Source organism: Saccopteryx bilineata, chromosome 1, assembly GCF_036850765.1.
Source record: "Saccopteryx bilineata isolate mSacBil1 chromosome 1, mSacBil1_pri_phased_curated, whole genome shotgun sequence".
Lineage (NCBI taxonomy): Eukaryota > Metazoa > Chordata > Mammalia > Chiroptera > Emballonuridae > Saccopteryx > Saccopteryx bilineata.
This window is the reverse complement of record NC_089490.1, coordinates 32573779-32589535: the sequence shown is the minus strand read 5'-3', so window position 1 is coordinate 32589535 and position 15757 is coordinate 32573779. Positions and strand designations below refer to the sequence as shown.

At 33.6% G+C, this 15757-nt stretch overlaps 1 protein-coding gene across 2 annotated transcripts in view; it reads left to right on the top strand.

The window, feature by feature from the left end:
* BMP5 (bone morphogenetic protein 5) overlaps positions 1-15757 on the top strand; it is a 174197-nt gene that overhangs the window by 67853 nt on the left and 90587 nt on the right. For both annotated transcript variants that reach the window (XR_010728200.1, XM_066252793.1), the window contains exon 2: positions 6052-6244. Coding sequence is in view for 1 of the 2 variants with exons in the window: in XM_066252793.1 (XP_066108890.1) it covers positions 6052-6244 (193 nt within the window). In the remaining variant the exon portion in view is untranslated. The remainder of the gene's footprint in view (positions 1-6051; positions 6245-15757) is intronic.

The window sequence follows — 15757 nt, the reverse complement described above, 5'->3', positions numbered from 1 at the left end:
TGGTTATCCATTCAGGAAACATGTAATGTGCATTTACTGACCAATGAATAGGCCTTTATAGGAACAAGTTTATGTTTCTCAGTGGACTAGTAGGTGAGGATATCTTGCGAAGTGACAGATTTTGGTAGATATGTGATATATTTGCTTCTTTTTCTTTTACTTTAAAATGCAAAGAGGTAAGTAATAATTCTATAAATAATCTCAATGGTTTTTTACACTCAGCAGCAAACAATGATGCGTATTCTTTCAACAGCTGGCTAGGCTCCTGGGAGAATGCTATCTTTGCCTTGCAGCTACTGATTCTATTTGTGTCTTCCAAGTTACAACCCTGTGTGGGAGATTAAGATTGATGACCCGTGAATGCATCTCCTTAAAAATGCAGATAAATCACTAAAGAGATAAAACTGCAATCTTCTGTTAATGACTTTTACTCTTCAGATATTGTGGACATGAAAATATTTAGTCGTGACATTTCTATCCAATTTCTATTAGTGATAATGTCATTCAAAGAGGTGTTTGTTTGGAAAAAAGAGAGACTGCAATCAGTCATTAACGTCTGTTAAACTGTATAGCAACAATGAAAGGTTTCAGTGTGTGTCTTTAACCACCAGGAGCTTAATCTTTGCAGAACTTTGGCAATTTAGAGCACTCAGATTGCAGTTTGATGCTTATATAACGGGAATCCTGTTTCTTTTCGCTATCAGCCCATTAATCATGGAATGTGAGTCTTTTGATACATATTTTATCTCTCTCTTGCTTTGATTTTGCCACTTTTAAAAACCAAAATATAATAATAAATTCATTCTCTGGGTCTGTCGGTGTAGGCGAGCTTTCAGCTGTTTTAGGGAGTTCATAGAGATGGAAAAGTTTGGATTACAAAATACCAGCTTTCTTTATGACTGAGTTTTGAGTGGTGAGCTGGGTAAATATTGCTGAAGTTTTTGATGGTTTATTTTCAGGGAGGTTGGGTATATGTACATGCAGTAAAGTAACTCGTTTTAATTTTTGTAGAGAGCACTCTTGGCAACTATCAGCTCAAATGAATAAGCAACCCTATGTAGATGAACTTATTTTAACGGTGACATTCATGGGTATCCACTTAACAATCTTCAAAACAAGCATGTTTCATAAATGACAATTGGAGAAGAGTATATGATATTAAGTGTAATGTATACGTGACTGTTTGGCAAAATATAGCCTGTTGATTTTGTTAGATATGTAAGCACACATATGAGAATAGTTGTCTGGGAAGACCATTGTGTACTCTTTTAAAATATAATTTTCTTAGGTGAATTGATTGATACAGGATGTGTGATGTAAATCTAGTTATATTTATTCCTGAACTCTCTTTTCACTTTACATGAGGGAAATGGTATCTGTGGTATGGGATAAACAAAAGGTGTCCAATAGAGAAAAGTGTTATCCTTCTGATCTTAGTCTGTTTTAACACTTTTGTCATTTTCTCTCCTTGACAAGTCTAGTTCTAACTTGAATGAGCTAACCCTCCTGCTTTTTTTTTCTGTTTGTTTTATTTGTTTTTCATTGTCTTGTCCAGTAATTAAAAGAGTCTTTTCTACCACCAAATTGGAATATAATTGTGTTTTTTATGGAATGTTGGATACTTTAGTTTGATAATTTTATTAGAAATGCTAATAATTTTTTTAAATGAAACTCATACTGTTTAGTTGACACAACATGTAAATTAAAGGGTGAATTGAAAGGACCAAATATTTAATATAATATGAGTAAGAACATTAAAACTTTTTTTCTTCTTGTTTACTTGTCTTTTAAGTTTCCCAAGCCATTTACAATTACAATAGGTTATAGCACACTGTAATGTACACAGAAACAGAATGTTTAATATTGACCCAAACCATTACAATAAATCAAGGCGTGGATATTTTCTATAGAAAACTTACATCTAGAAAATACAAAATGTGAGTGTATATTATTTTTTTTTTGCACCTCTTTTAGGAGTGTTGTTTTTGGTACTGGGAATGGTAGAAAAAAAGTTTGGAGCATGAAAGGATCCAGATGGAGAGTTAAAATTATTTTAAAATATGGTTTAAAATAGTAAAAGGATGACCTCACATACTAATATAAATATTAGATAATATTAATTCAAGTTATGAAACAATCCCTTGTTTATTCATAAAATTTTTCTTAGATAAGCTATAGAGTCAATATTAAATAAGTGAATATAGCCAAACATCTACTAAAATTGATTGAACGGAATTCTAGAAGAATGAGTACAGTTTAGAAAGTATGAATCTGTGGAATAGGAGCATCGCAGAGAATGAAAATATTGAAAGAAGGCCAACTTTCCTGAGTGATAATTAGATCAAACAAACAAACAAAATAAAATCCAGGAAAAGCAAACAAGCAGAGTTCTATGAGGTGGACGGCTTGGAAACTAAATCTTGACCGCGGGATCAAATGAGCATAAGTAAGATTGTGGGGATTAAACAAAATACGTGTGAAATATATGAAAGTTAAATAAATTATTATGTCTTTAGTCAATTGGGAATGCAGCAAAGATGATGCTGAGTAAAGATAGAACTCGATTTTGATTCATTTGCATATACAGTTTTTCATTCAATTAATATTTATTAGAAGACATCTTTGAATTATGCAATGTATTGTGTTAGATGCTATTTATGTATTAAGGATCAAACCCCTCATTCTCCACCCTATTTACCACTTTTTGTGTGTGTGTGTGAACTGTTGAGAAACATTACTTAAATATACCAACAATGAACTAGTCTCTAAGTACAGAACAGCAGGATATCATTATGTAGGTGGTATGGACATTGAACAAAGATTTATAATGAGCTTTAGAAGACAGACATCTGTTACCACCTAGCTGTCATCACCCAATTTCTCATTTTAAAATAAGGAATATTAATATTTAATCCTCCCTAGCATTACTCTTTGAGGTAACTGTATTTACCTTGTGAATATTTGTGAGCATCGTTAGGAGTACAAGGCTATATAAATACTAGTTTTATTCCATTACGTACTCCAACATGTCCCATAAAATTTACTAGAGAAATTATAATCAAAGCAGTAGGATATAGGATTTTGAATCACTGGACAAGTCTACACTGCAACTTTATTCTGTGTGGTATATTTAATATACATTTTTATTAAAACTCTTTGAAAATTTGCCCCCTTGAGGAGTTAGGTTAATCGGCATGGATTATAAGACTGAAATTTTATAATAACAGCTGAAATTCTAGCTTTTCACTTTATTACACTAAGATCTCACAGGGGATTTCAGAACAGTAGATGACGCTACGTAATATGAATTCAAAACTCATCTGCATTATCCAGGTGCATGCTGTAGATTGAATCCTTTTAAACTCATATCTCAGCCCTTATATCCAGGACTAGAGTTATTTCAGTCCAAATTACAAATGTAAAATTGATTGTTCATGACAAACTGGATAATGATCATTTCCACGTAGAATTTCGAATACTGACTTTCAGAGTAGAGAAAATGTATTTCTGGATGGCTAGTTGGTACCTATATCACAAAGTGTGGAATTCCTCATGCAGAGCTGGGGCAGTGCCTCCTTGTCGAACACATGAACATTTCTGCAGCAAAGTAACAAATATTCATATTAAAGTGGAATAAATAGAAACTTTAAGTGACCTCAAATCAGCTAATTTCTAGCTTTTCTGCCAAATGAATTTGAAGCCAAACTATTCATTTTCAGAACTTTTTGGAGTTTGAACTTGTGACTGTGTGGTTTTAGATCTTGATTAAAGCATAAATCCTTCATAAATTAGGACAAAGTAATAAATAGTCTGTAAGCAGAAGCAGCATTTTTGGCATTTATGAACCATAGTCTGGTGGCATCCAATGCTTGGGTTCAAATTTTTTGGCCAAGTGTTTATTTTCTATACCTCCTCAGTTCCTTCATCTTCAAAATGAGGATAGTGATGGAACATACCTCATAGATGGTTATAAATGTAATCTTTTAATATTAAAAAATGCTTGGAACAATGCCTCGCATCTAAATAAGTGCGATAAAAAGATATTTTATATAAAACATGACTGTTTCATAAGATCATCTACTTTATTGAAATTAAAATCAGAAAAGCATGAGTTTACATCTAATTAAATTTAGTTCTTTGTAAACAAAAATTGTGGCTAGTTTTAATATTTACACATATGTTTTCAGTTACTAGAACCCTAGTTTCTAGGCATTTTCTATCCTTACACTCTCTCTCTCTCAAATGGTTCAGTCAGGAGAATGGACACATGGAGATGAAGAAGCCATGTTCATAGCAGTGTACACTATTGTCAGCCAATGTTTACACAGAAAAGAGGTTTAAATTATGGACCAAAATAGGATTCTTCCTTTTTTAAGGAAAAGTTGATAAATAATCTCCCTGGGAATGGAACTCTCGTAGGACCAAGATAATAATATTTTAAGAAAACAGAACTCATTGAATCATGTGAGGTTATGTTAGTGTGAGCCAGACAGCCCAGGAGCACCAACCCTGCCAAGCTCCCTAGGACAAAAATGCCTCCAGGAATAGCTTACATATTTTTTTATTTGTCAGTTTAGGTATCTGTAGCAAAAATGGGAATGGGATCCTTGTTCTTCCTTAAACCACTGCCTACTTTTCTGTGGAAAGTGAACTAGAGATTAGATTGGATGCTGAAGGCAAAGAATTGTGGATGTCTTTGTCATGAGCTTTCCTTTTGGATGTGGAACCTATCTGGCACTGAAACACAGGTCTAGCAGCCTCTGCTCCCATGGTTATTCCTGGATGGTCGTGACCCTCTTCTCTCTCTCTTAATCTTGACCCTTTCCCTAGTTTACAATCCCAAATTTTGTGTATTTATAGCGGTGTTGACATAATTTTAATTAACCTCCTAAACATAGTTTTGTATCTTAAGCCAATTTTGAACTTGGTAAGTTTATTTATACAACTTATACATTTTTATTTTCTTGGAACAAAAGTTTAGCAATGAAACATGTCACTGGAAACAATTTAAACAATTAGCATAGGTTAAAATTATGAGACATCTCACATACAGTGTTTTACAGTGGAGAATTTTTAATTCATTCCATAATTTCCTACATACCTGAGATTTTGAGAAACTTACTGAGAAACTTAACTCCATCAAATAATATATTACATTACTGAAAACTAACCCTTTGAATAGGAAGTTTAATAAGAACAGACATAAACCGTATCAAATAATAAACTCTTTTACAAAGCCAGATTAATAATATATTACACACCTACTCTGCTGAATTTTTCAACATTCCTTAATGTGCCCACGAGGCAGTGTTTTCTGCCTTTATTTGATAAAAAGGCTGCTGAAGGGGGAAAATATAGTCCTTTCTCAATTCTGAGTGAGAGCAGAGAGAGGTCTTTGGGAGGCTTTCCACAGGGAAGGAGGTTGTTCTAAACAATCTATAAGAACTAATGAAAGTGCGTTAAAAGAAAAAAACACATTTTGTTTGTTAAAAATGAAAGGAAAAGAAAAACTATTCTGGGGAAGACATTTTAGAAATAATCTTTATTCTGAAAATAAATTTGTTTTATGTACTTGACCTCTAAAATGTCATTCCCACTGTCCTTCTGTGCCTGCGATTTCTCAGTCTTTCTTCCTATTTTCCTCCCTTGCCTGTGCCAAATCTCACTCCTGACTTCACCTGGAACTCAGAAAGTTTCGATAACACATCCCTACTTCCTGTATGAACCCTCTGCATTCAGGTACTTGATACATACTAGTAATCACGTTACAGCCTTCACTTTCAAGAAATGTTTTTTGGATAGCCTTTCCATTTAGGAACCAAGGATTTGTATAAAACCACAGAGGTTATGTTGCTTTTGAACTAAAGGCTGTTGGTTTTTGGAGTTTCCTTCAACTGGAAACACATATGATTCTGTGGGTTTAGTATTTTTCCAGTTTTATAAGATCCTGCTTGTTTGTTTTAATTACAAAGCTGGAGACTTTACCATTAATTTCCATATTTTATAAAGGTCTCACTTTTTCTTTCTTCTTTTTTTCTATTTCTTTTTCAGTTGAAAGAGACAAGGATTTTTCTCATCAGCGAAGGCATTACAAAGAATTCCGGTTTGATCTTACTCAAATTCCTCATGGAGAAGCAGTTACAGCAGCTGAATTCCGGATATACAAGGACCGGAGTCACAATCGATTTGAAAATGAAACAATTAAGATTAGCATATATCAGATCATCAAGGAATATGCCAACAGGTATGGGCTTTATAATGGTCTTATTTTAGCAAACAAATGTTTATTGTAGTAAAATCCATTGATAACCCATGTGATCTATCAAATAATATTTTCTTTGATGTTATGGCATTGTAGGCCAGGCAGAGACACATGAGGAGTAATTCATCAGAAAAATGACTTCTTCATTCCACAGCTTTTCCCTACTCCTGACACCAACCTCTGTGTGCTACATACACAGTCTCAGGCTTTCCCAGATGTGCTTTCCAGGCCTCTTGAGTCATTTTGTAAATGAGAAAACTTCCATTTTATTTTGCACACAGGAACTTCATAATTAAGATGAATTAAATCACTTTGTAAATTGAAGAGTAACTTTGCTTTTTACTGGCATTAGGTCTAAATTGTATATGTCATGTGTATTTTAAAAATTTAATTCACTGGGGTGACTGACATTAGATAATAGAATTAAACAGTTTTCAAGTGTACAGTTCTATGATGCATCATTTGTGTATTGCATTGTGTGCTCAGCACCCAAACTCAAATTTTCTGTCACGATATATTTGACCTCATTTATCCTTTACTCCCTTCCCCCACCCCCTTTCTCTCTAGTAACCACCATGCTGTTGTCTGTGCTATGAGTTTCTGTCTATCTTGTTTGTTTAATGTTTGAGTCAAAGAAGAAACAAAAGAAGATATCAAAGTATACATAGAGACAAATGCGAATGACAATACAACATATCAAAACTTTAGGAATGCAGTAAGAAGTGGTAATAGAGGGAAGTTTATATTATTATTGGCCTATCTCAAGGAAAGAGAAGCCCTGGCCAGAGAGCTCAGTTGGTTAGAGCATCGTGGCAGATTTGATCCTTGGTCAGGGCACATACAAGAAGCAAAGAGTGAATGCATAAATAAGTGGAACAAATTAATGTTTTTCTCTATATATCCCTCTCTCCCTTTCTCTCACTCTAAAATCAGTAAATAAAAATGCAAAAAAATATTTAAAATGCTAACTCTTAAAAAAAGCAAGAAAAATCCCAAATAAATGACTTAACATTACATCTTAAAAAGCTAGAAACAAAGGGATCAAATGCAGCCCAGCATCAGCAGAAGGAAGGGATCAATAAAAATTAGAGCAGAATGAAATAAAATACAGAACTAAAAGACAATACAAAAAATTAATGCAGTCTGACCAGTGGATGATACAGCAGATAGAGCATCAGTCTGGGGCACTGAAGACCCAGGTTTGAAACCCTGAGGTCACTGGCTTCAGCGTGGGCTCACCATCTTGAGTGCAGGGTTGCCAGCTTGAGCATGGGATCACAGACATGACCCCATGGTCACTGACTTGAGCAAGGGATAACTGGTTCAGCTGGAGTTCTCTGGTCAAAGCACATATGAGGAAGCAATCAATGAACATAAGGTGCTGTAACTATAAATTGATGCTTCTCATCTCTCTCCATTCTGTCTGTCTACTCCTATCTGTCTCTCACTAGAAAAAAAAATTAATGCAACAAAGAGGTGATTCTTTGAAAAGATTAATAAAATTGACAAACCTATGTCTAGACTCACTAAGGAAAAAAAAAAGAAAAGACTCAAACAAAAAAATAAAAATAAAAAAGAAATTATAATGAATACCATAATAATACAAAAGATATTGCAAGAAAAATATGAAAGACTATCTGCTACAAAATTTAATAACCTAGAAGAAATGGATGGGTTCTTAGAAATAAATAGCTTCCCAGACTTAATCACAAAGAACTAAAAAATCTAAATGGAATGTTATGTGTGTTTTGATATAAGATATATTTGCAGTAGGTCTGACAGTTAACCTGTGCCTTCTATTTCTAAAATGTTTAATTCAAAATGGTACAAGAATGGGCAGAGAAACTTAAATACTAAATGTATGATAATTTCAGTTGATAATTACTGCAAATGAACCATCAAATAACAGAGTGAAGCAGGGAGCTTACCAATGTTCTCAGACCTTTCACACAATGATAAAATTGCTTTGTTAACACCTTTTACAGGTGATTTTTCACCTTTATTGGACAGCTTTTACATTTTAAAATAATTTAATTAAATTTATTGGGCTGATATTGGTTAATAAAATTATACAGCTTCCAGGTGTACAATTCTATAACATCGTCTGTATATTGCATTGTGCATTCACCACCCCAAGTCAGGTCTCCTTCCATTACCATGAGTCCTCCCTGTGTTCTACCTATCCCATCCTCCTGTGCCTCCGGCAATTCCCACACCGTTGTACGTCTATAAATTTTCCTTTCTTTGCTTAATCCCTTCACTTTTATCATTCAGCCTTCTAATCCCCATTACATCGTTCTCTCTGTCTTCCCCTCTTGTAGCTAGTGGCTCAATTGGTTTGAGTGTCACCCAATAGGATAGCTTGGTTGGTCTGAGCATCAGCCCCAGACAGGAGTTGCCAGGTGGATCCCAGTTGGGGTGCATGAGGGAGTCCATCTCTCTCTCCCCTCTCACTTAAAAAAAAAAAAAGAAAGAAATCTTATATGGAGGTGAAATTCATCTCTGGTAGCTTCTAGTCATTAGATCTAAATCTTCCCTTTTGTTAAATATCGTGTCCTTTCTTTGAAAAGACAGATATTTAAAGACAGCTATCACATCCTTTTTAGGGCCTCTTTTGTCTCTTTGTTGAATATTTCTAATTCCTGACATTTAGATTTTTCTTGGTCTTTTGGAGTATCAACATTTCCCAGTGGTGTTCCATGGAACACTAATCCCTCACAATTCTCAGAGAAGAAAAAAATAAATAAAGGCCTACCTGTTAGGCTATCCCCTAAAAGAGGACATAAGAGAATACCACAATGCATATCAGAATATTAAAGTTTTAGAAAGGCTTTATAATAAAGAAACCTAGTCAAAATTTCTGTGTCAGTTTTCCCACTAAAACGGAACTCTTAAAAAAAGGGAAAGTGTCTTAACTAATTTTATTTATTTTACCCCCAGCATTACAAATTTATTTGGTATGATTTAAAGTTTTGAAATTTTTATTAGCCATGGCAGGAGTACCACTTCCACTAACATATTCTTTTTTTTTTATTACTAACATATTCTAAAATGCTTTAATTATCTTTATTTTTGATCATTCACACTATCTTTTTATGTATGTTTAATTTTTACATGGTTATTTAACATACAAAGTGGTTTTGTTGTTGTGTTTATTTTTTTACAAGACCTGTGGTATGTCAGGTCACTCCACTCTGGAATGTTTTTGCTGATTTTTTTTTTTAATTCTGTATACAGACTTTCACATTGATCATGATTAATGGTTCTAACTTTTATTTAGGTCAATTATTCTATCTTCTCAGGATAGTTTTTAATATCATCATTGGACTAGCTTCCCTTTAAGCTGTCCTAAGTATGTGAATGTATAATTTAAGACATAATGACAATGATGAGAAGGAATAATAGAAGAGTCTATTCACATTAATTTGTTGATTTATTTCTGAATGAATCCATGCAGATTTTTATTACAATTTTGAATATTTATGGGCATTGATGCTTAGCTTATCAGATTTGATTGTTTAGGTAAATTATATTTGTATTAAAAAAATGGGACAAATATATATCTTGAAATTTGATATTTCTCCAATTATAACAATTAAAAAATATTACTCATTTTATTTTTTTCTACAACTACATCTACTTTATGTTTTAAATATTGTTGAGTATAATTTGGCTAAGTCATCATGTATTTTTTTTTAATTTTTAAATTAAATTTATTAGCATGACATTAGATAATAAAACCATATAGATTTCAAGTATACACACAGTATAATATATAGATCATATATCATAGAATTGTATTCCATGTGTTTTAACATGTTTAAATATACTCTAAAATCTATGTTATTAATATTCTTTTAATTTTTGAAAAATAATTATTAATATCTAAAGTACATTTATATCTTCAATTGGTGTTTTCTTGCTTTGCCATTCCAAACTCTAAGAAGACATAGATTAAATAGATTCTATCCAACACACAGAATATTATTTTGAAAAATTCGATTTGGTAAATTCAATTCAGTATTAATTCAAATCCACCAAGTGCACTTTTAAAACATTTGGGATTAAGTATTGTGATTGAATTATTATTTTTATTCTGTAGGGTTATGCTATACCTATTGTCTTCTGTGATTTGTTTTTCTAATATGTATGGGCTTTCTTCCCCCAATTATCTTTTTCAATCCCTGAAACATACAAACTTACACATACGTACCCTTCATTTCAATTGCACGTACCACTGATCACGTGAGCGACTCTGGCAAAACGCCATCCTTGTTTTTGAAATAATCATTCATTCATTGCCAGAGGTTCACTAATTTGCAGTATAAGAAAATGAAATCATCTCCCTATCACATCTATAGACCTATCATGTCTATAGATCTAGAATTTACATTCTGCATTTCACTTTCTCTTCCAAAGATATATATACATATATACAAATATATATATATATACAGAAACAGAGAGAGAGTCAAAGAGAGGGATAGATAGGACAGACAAACAGGAACAAAGAGAGAAGATGAGAAGCATCAATCATCAGTTCCTCGTTGTGGCACTTTAGTTGTTCATTGATTGCTTTCTCATATGTGCCTTGACCATGGGGCTACAGCAGACCGAGTAACCCCTTGCTCAAGCCAGCGACCTTAGGTCCAAGCTGGTGAGCTTTTTGCTCGAACCAGATGGCCCCGCACTCAAGCTGGTGACCTTGGGGTCTCGAACCTGGGTCCTCTGCATCCCATTCCGACGCTCCATCCACTGTGCCACCACCTGGTCATACCCAAAGAAAGATATTTAAGGCACAGAAAATATAGAAACAGCAAAAGCACATTTTAGAATATTTCAGATTTCTACATAGGATTTCAATATCACCATAGAAAATGGTAATGCATAGCAACAAGATTATTAACTTTGTAATTCACACATGGGCAAATTGTACATATTGGGGACTCAGTTTATAAATATAAAAAGCAAAAAGCAAAAATAAGTATTTCAGAATAATCAGTGATAGTTTCAACCTTTGGGCAGGACAAATTTTTATCACAGTGCAAAGATCATACTTCATATTAATAAATACATTGGTTAATATATATTCACATATTTTAATAGGAGAATTTATTTCATTTGGATTTAGACATTTGTATGCCTAAGGTAAACATAAGTAAGTGCTCATTACAATAACAGTGGCTAACATTTGCTGACAGTATTTTTTTGTAACGATGAAGTAAAATACTAGAAGTTTTTACTTAATAAAAAATTGTTGTTTGATTCTTATAGAAGGAATTGATGTTTTTATGTTTAATAATGAAATTAACACCACTCAACTTAACAGCGATACTATTGGAGCTAACTGTGAACTTGTCCCTAAAAACACATTTTAGGTAAATAGTCAAACTCTTCTATAAAGTACACTTGATGTATGGGGAGTAGAAACTGTTTATATATAATCTATTTTACAGAAATATCAGAGATGTAGAAAGATAACATGAAAATTCATGAATAAATGTTTATCCCACTATTACTGTTTACAATTTCATAAGTTGAGAACATTAGTTTTAAACAGAAGAGAAAAAGTTACATTCTTTCCCAGAAAATGGAAATGCTCTATTTTATATAGTGAATAGAAATTGTATTTTAAAAATATTTAGTATCCTTGGAAATTGTTCAGACTTTGATGTTAATTGACCAAAAGCAGAAAACCTAATTATATACATCGTACACATCATTATATTAATTTGACATAAATTCATGAGAAAAACAGATTGGAAGGAAGAATCAAGTGCTCATTGCAGGCTGTGGGTAATATTAAGTTTTAATTGTTCCCTCTTTTCTGTACTTTCTAAATTTTTATAATTAACATCATTTTAATAATCAGAAATATGTATAATTTGATAGAGATAAAAGATAATGAAACACCTTTGTATCATAAATCTCTATAAATTAGCATGCCCATGTCCCCAGGTTGAGGGGCACAAAAATCAAAACAAAACAAAACAAACATTAGAATTTAAAAATAAATTCATCTTGATGTTTTTTAAGCTCTAGAAGGCATTTCACCCCCACAGAAAATGTAGATAAATAAATACATTTTTTTTCTTTCCTTTAGTCTATGGAATAATTTTCTGCCAATTAAGAACTTTGACTTCAATTCTCTGAAAGTGAGGAGAAATAGATGAACAAGACCTTATTTATATATTATGTGATCACAGTTAAAATTAGAAGAACTTTAATTTGAAAAAGTAATTGTAAAATTTGATTGTTATTAATTGTTTTTACTATTGACTATCTGTGGTATCATATATTTCTTAAATCAAAAAGTAAAATGGAGGTAAAGGGAAGAAACTAGTTTCTCTGGTCATTTTCAAAGCTAGGGTCACCTTTTAAAACATCTGTCTTCATGGACATAGATAGAAGCAAAGCTGTTACCAATGGAGGGGGGAGGGGGAGGGGGAGGGGAGTAACGAGGGGCAAATGGATGGTAGGGACATGATTCGACTTTGGGTAATAAGCACACAGCACAATCAACAGTTCAAATGCTATAGAGATGTTTACCTGGAACCTATGTACTCTTACTGATCAATGTCACCCATTAAATGTAATATTCTAAATTTTAAAATATCTCTTCAAACTTGTGGATTTTATCTATTTAGTGTTTTGAATTAAATTTAGAAAGAACTGAAAAGTCAGTGTGGACTGCGCTCTTGAATGCAGTATGTTTGACGATACATATATGTGTATGTGAATCCTTGTAGTTATTTCAACTGATTTTTTAGGCACGTTTTATATTCAAGACATGGATCTATTAACCATCTACTCTATGAATTCTTTGACAGTGTTATGTAATCAAATAAGAAAAAAAAAACACCCATTATGTCATCTCTTTTCACATCTATTTATCTTAGTGAGGCTTAAAATTCTTAAAATTGTATATTTTATTTTGCCATCTCCCACCTCCCCAATTTATCCTTACTCATATTTAAATGTGTGCAGTTTAAAGGAGTGTTCTGATGTTTCTCCAAATCTTTATTTTTGTTGGTCAAAAGTTAACACACTTTGCATCATTTCACTTATTTAATCTTTTCATAAAGGCCGACAGCCCCCAATTCTATGTGGAAGGCACTGCTCTTCACTCGCACCTCATATATCTGGTGTTATTGGGAAATGAAGTTTCCACATGATTGAATTTTCCAGATAATTCAGCTGAGTTTGGCATGTTTTTGCTGGGTGCCTACCACGTGGCAAGCACAGGGGCATAAGACCTAGTAAATAAGATCCCAAAAGCCCATAGCCTGAGGGCCAGGGGCTGTGGTGGGCCTGTTGCACACAGACTTTAATAACTATAATACAATGTGCTAAGCACTATGATGTAAGTATGCACTAAATGTTGTGGAAACACAAATAAAGGGAAAATTAATTCTTCATGTGGGAGCATAAGGGGCCTTCGGGGAAGCCACTGAGGGGGTTCACCCTTGCGTGGGGTCTTTAGAGATGAGTAAGAACTGCCTGTAGCGAGTGAGAGAGAGAATGAGACAGAGGGTGGCAGGAAGCTGTATCCTAGAAGAGGTGTTCCTAAGTGTTACAATGTTTAAATGTATAAAAAATTAAATAATGCAAATAAAATTATCAATGCCAGTAATACTCCCACAAAGAGTAGCAGCCAGCACTTAACCATTTAACGGGCACTCACCATGTGCCTGGCACCATGCAAAATACTTTACTTGAATTAATTTTTTTCCCACAAATATATGTATTTATATATTCCCCCAAGAAAATCTGCTATGTATAATTCAACCTTTTCTTAATGTTCAGCTACGAATATAAATTTCTGTACTCCATTGTAAAAACATTTTAAGCGAGCTTGCTCGATGTCATTAGCCACCTTCACTGCTTGGATATATTTAGTTAAGCTGTCATCATTCCAGTTCACAGCCAGCTTCATATTTACATCATCTGCCCCCTCCTGCTTCTCTAAGATTTGTGATTCTTCTGTGGACATACTTCAGAATGTGCATGGACAAGGTCTACTCGGGAAGAGTTCACAGGCTCCAGAGAGCAGTATAGCAGAGCAGGACACTCAGAGGGTCAATGACAATTTCTCTAAATATACAGGACAGCGCACGCGCACTGTTGGCGTTTCTTCAGCAGGCTGGGACCATGTTCTATTTCAGTGGTTCTCCATTGGGTGGCTTGGCCCCTAGAAGACATTTAGCAACGACTGGAGACACTTTGGGTTGTCAGAATTGCTGACTCGAACACTTTTGAGCTGAAGCCGCTTATGGCATTCTAAACTCTAGAAAACATCATTTATTAATTTGTATTCCCTTGTTAATGTGTTCCATGATAGAGCTATAATTGAGTTCCTTAAATGGTGTGGTGGTATTTATGTCAGAAACACAGAGAAAGATGTGTGCTTTCTCCTTGGGTGGCCATCATCACATATTTACTAGACTTAATACGCTCTTAAGTGATGGAAGGAGGTGAAATAGTTACAGTAGTAGAAATCTTGGAAATAGAGAAGATGTCACTGTGTACTGTAGGCTCATTTCTAATGACAATGGAGTAGTAGTATAACATTTTTTCTAAAATGTATCTATCTTCACACAATTTATCAAAATTTTTCTTGGTCAGGTACATAATGGTTTTACTCTTGGTGAATTGTTTTTTTTTTCTCTCTTCCTCTGTCTGTTTCTCTTTCTCCATATGTTATATATGTTTGTGCACACAAATATATGTGTACATATAACTGAAAACTATAACAATCTGAAGAATATTTATATTATAATTTTTATTATTTATTAAATAAACAATTTTACTTCATTTTAATAGGTTTTCAACTTAATTTTTTTCCTCTATTGAATTCAGAGGCAGTTTTATTACAGATCACATGTATCAATAAATTTTACTAATGCTAAAGAAAATGAATGAATTTCTATATCCAAAATTTGTAAGTATAGGTTACTAAATCACTTGTGACCTGAATTTTGCCATCAAGCATAATACATACAACGTGCATAGCATTTTTACCTGTGTATTCTATTATCCCTCCCATAGACGTCTGATGTAGGTATTATTTTAATATTTATTTGAAGAAGATACAGAAGCTCAGAAAAGTGACTTAATTATTTTTTTTCTAATATCAAGCAAAGCCTAAGTATAGTGAGTCATTGTTAAAATTAAAAAGATATCAACTCCAACTATAACTATGATTGTTTGCTTTATAAAAGTAAACACATAATGAGGCTCTTCAAGGATCCATGAGTCTTGCCTGACCAGGTGGTGATGCAGTGGATAGAGCATCAGACTGGGACACAAAGGACCCAGGTTTGAAACCCCAAGGTCGCCAGCTTGATTGCAGGCTCATCTAGTTTGAGCAAGGCTCACCAGCTTGAGCCCAAGGTCGCTGGCTTGAGCAGGGGATCAGTTGGTCTGCTGTAGCCCCCGAGTCTAGGCACATATGAGAAAGCATTCAATGAACAACTAAGTTGCCACAAGGAAGAA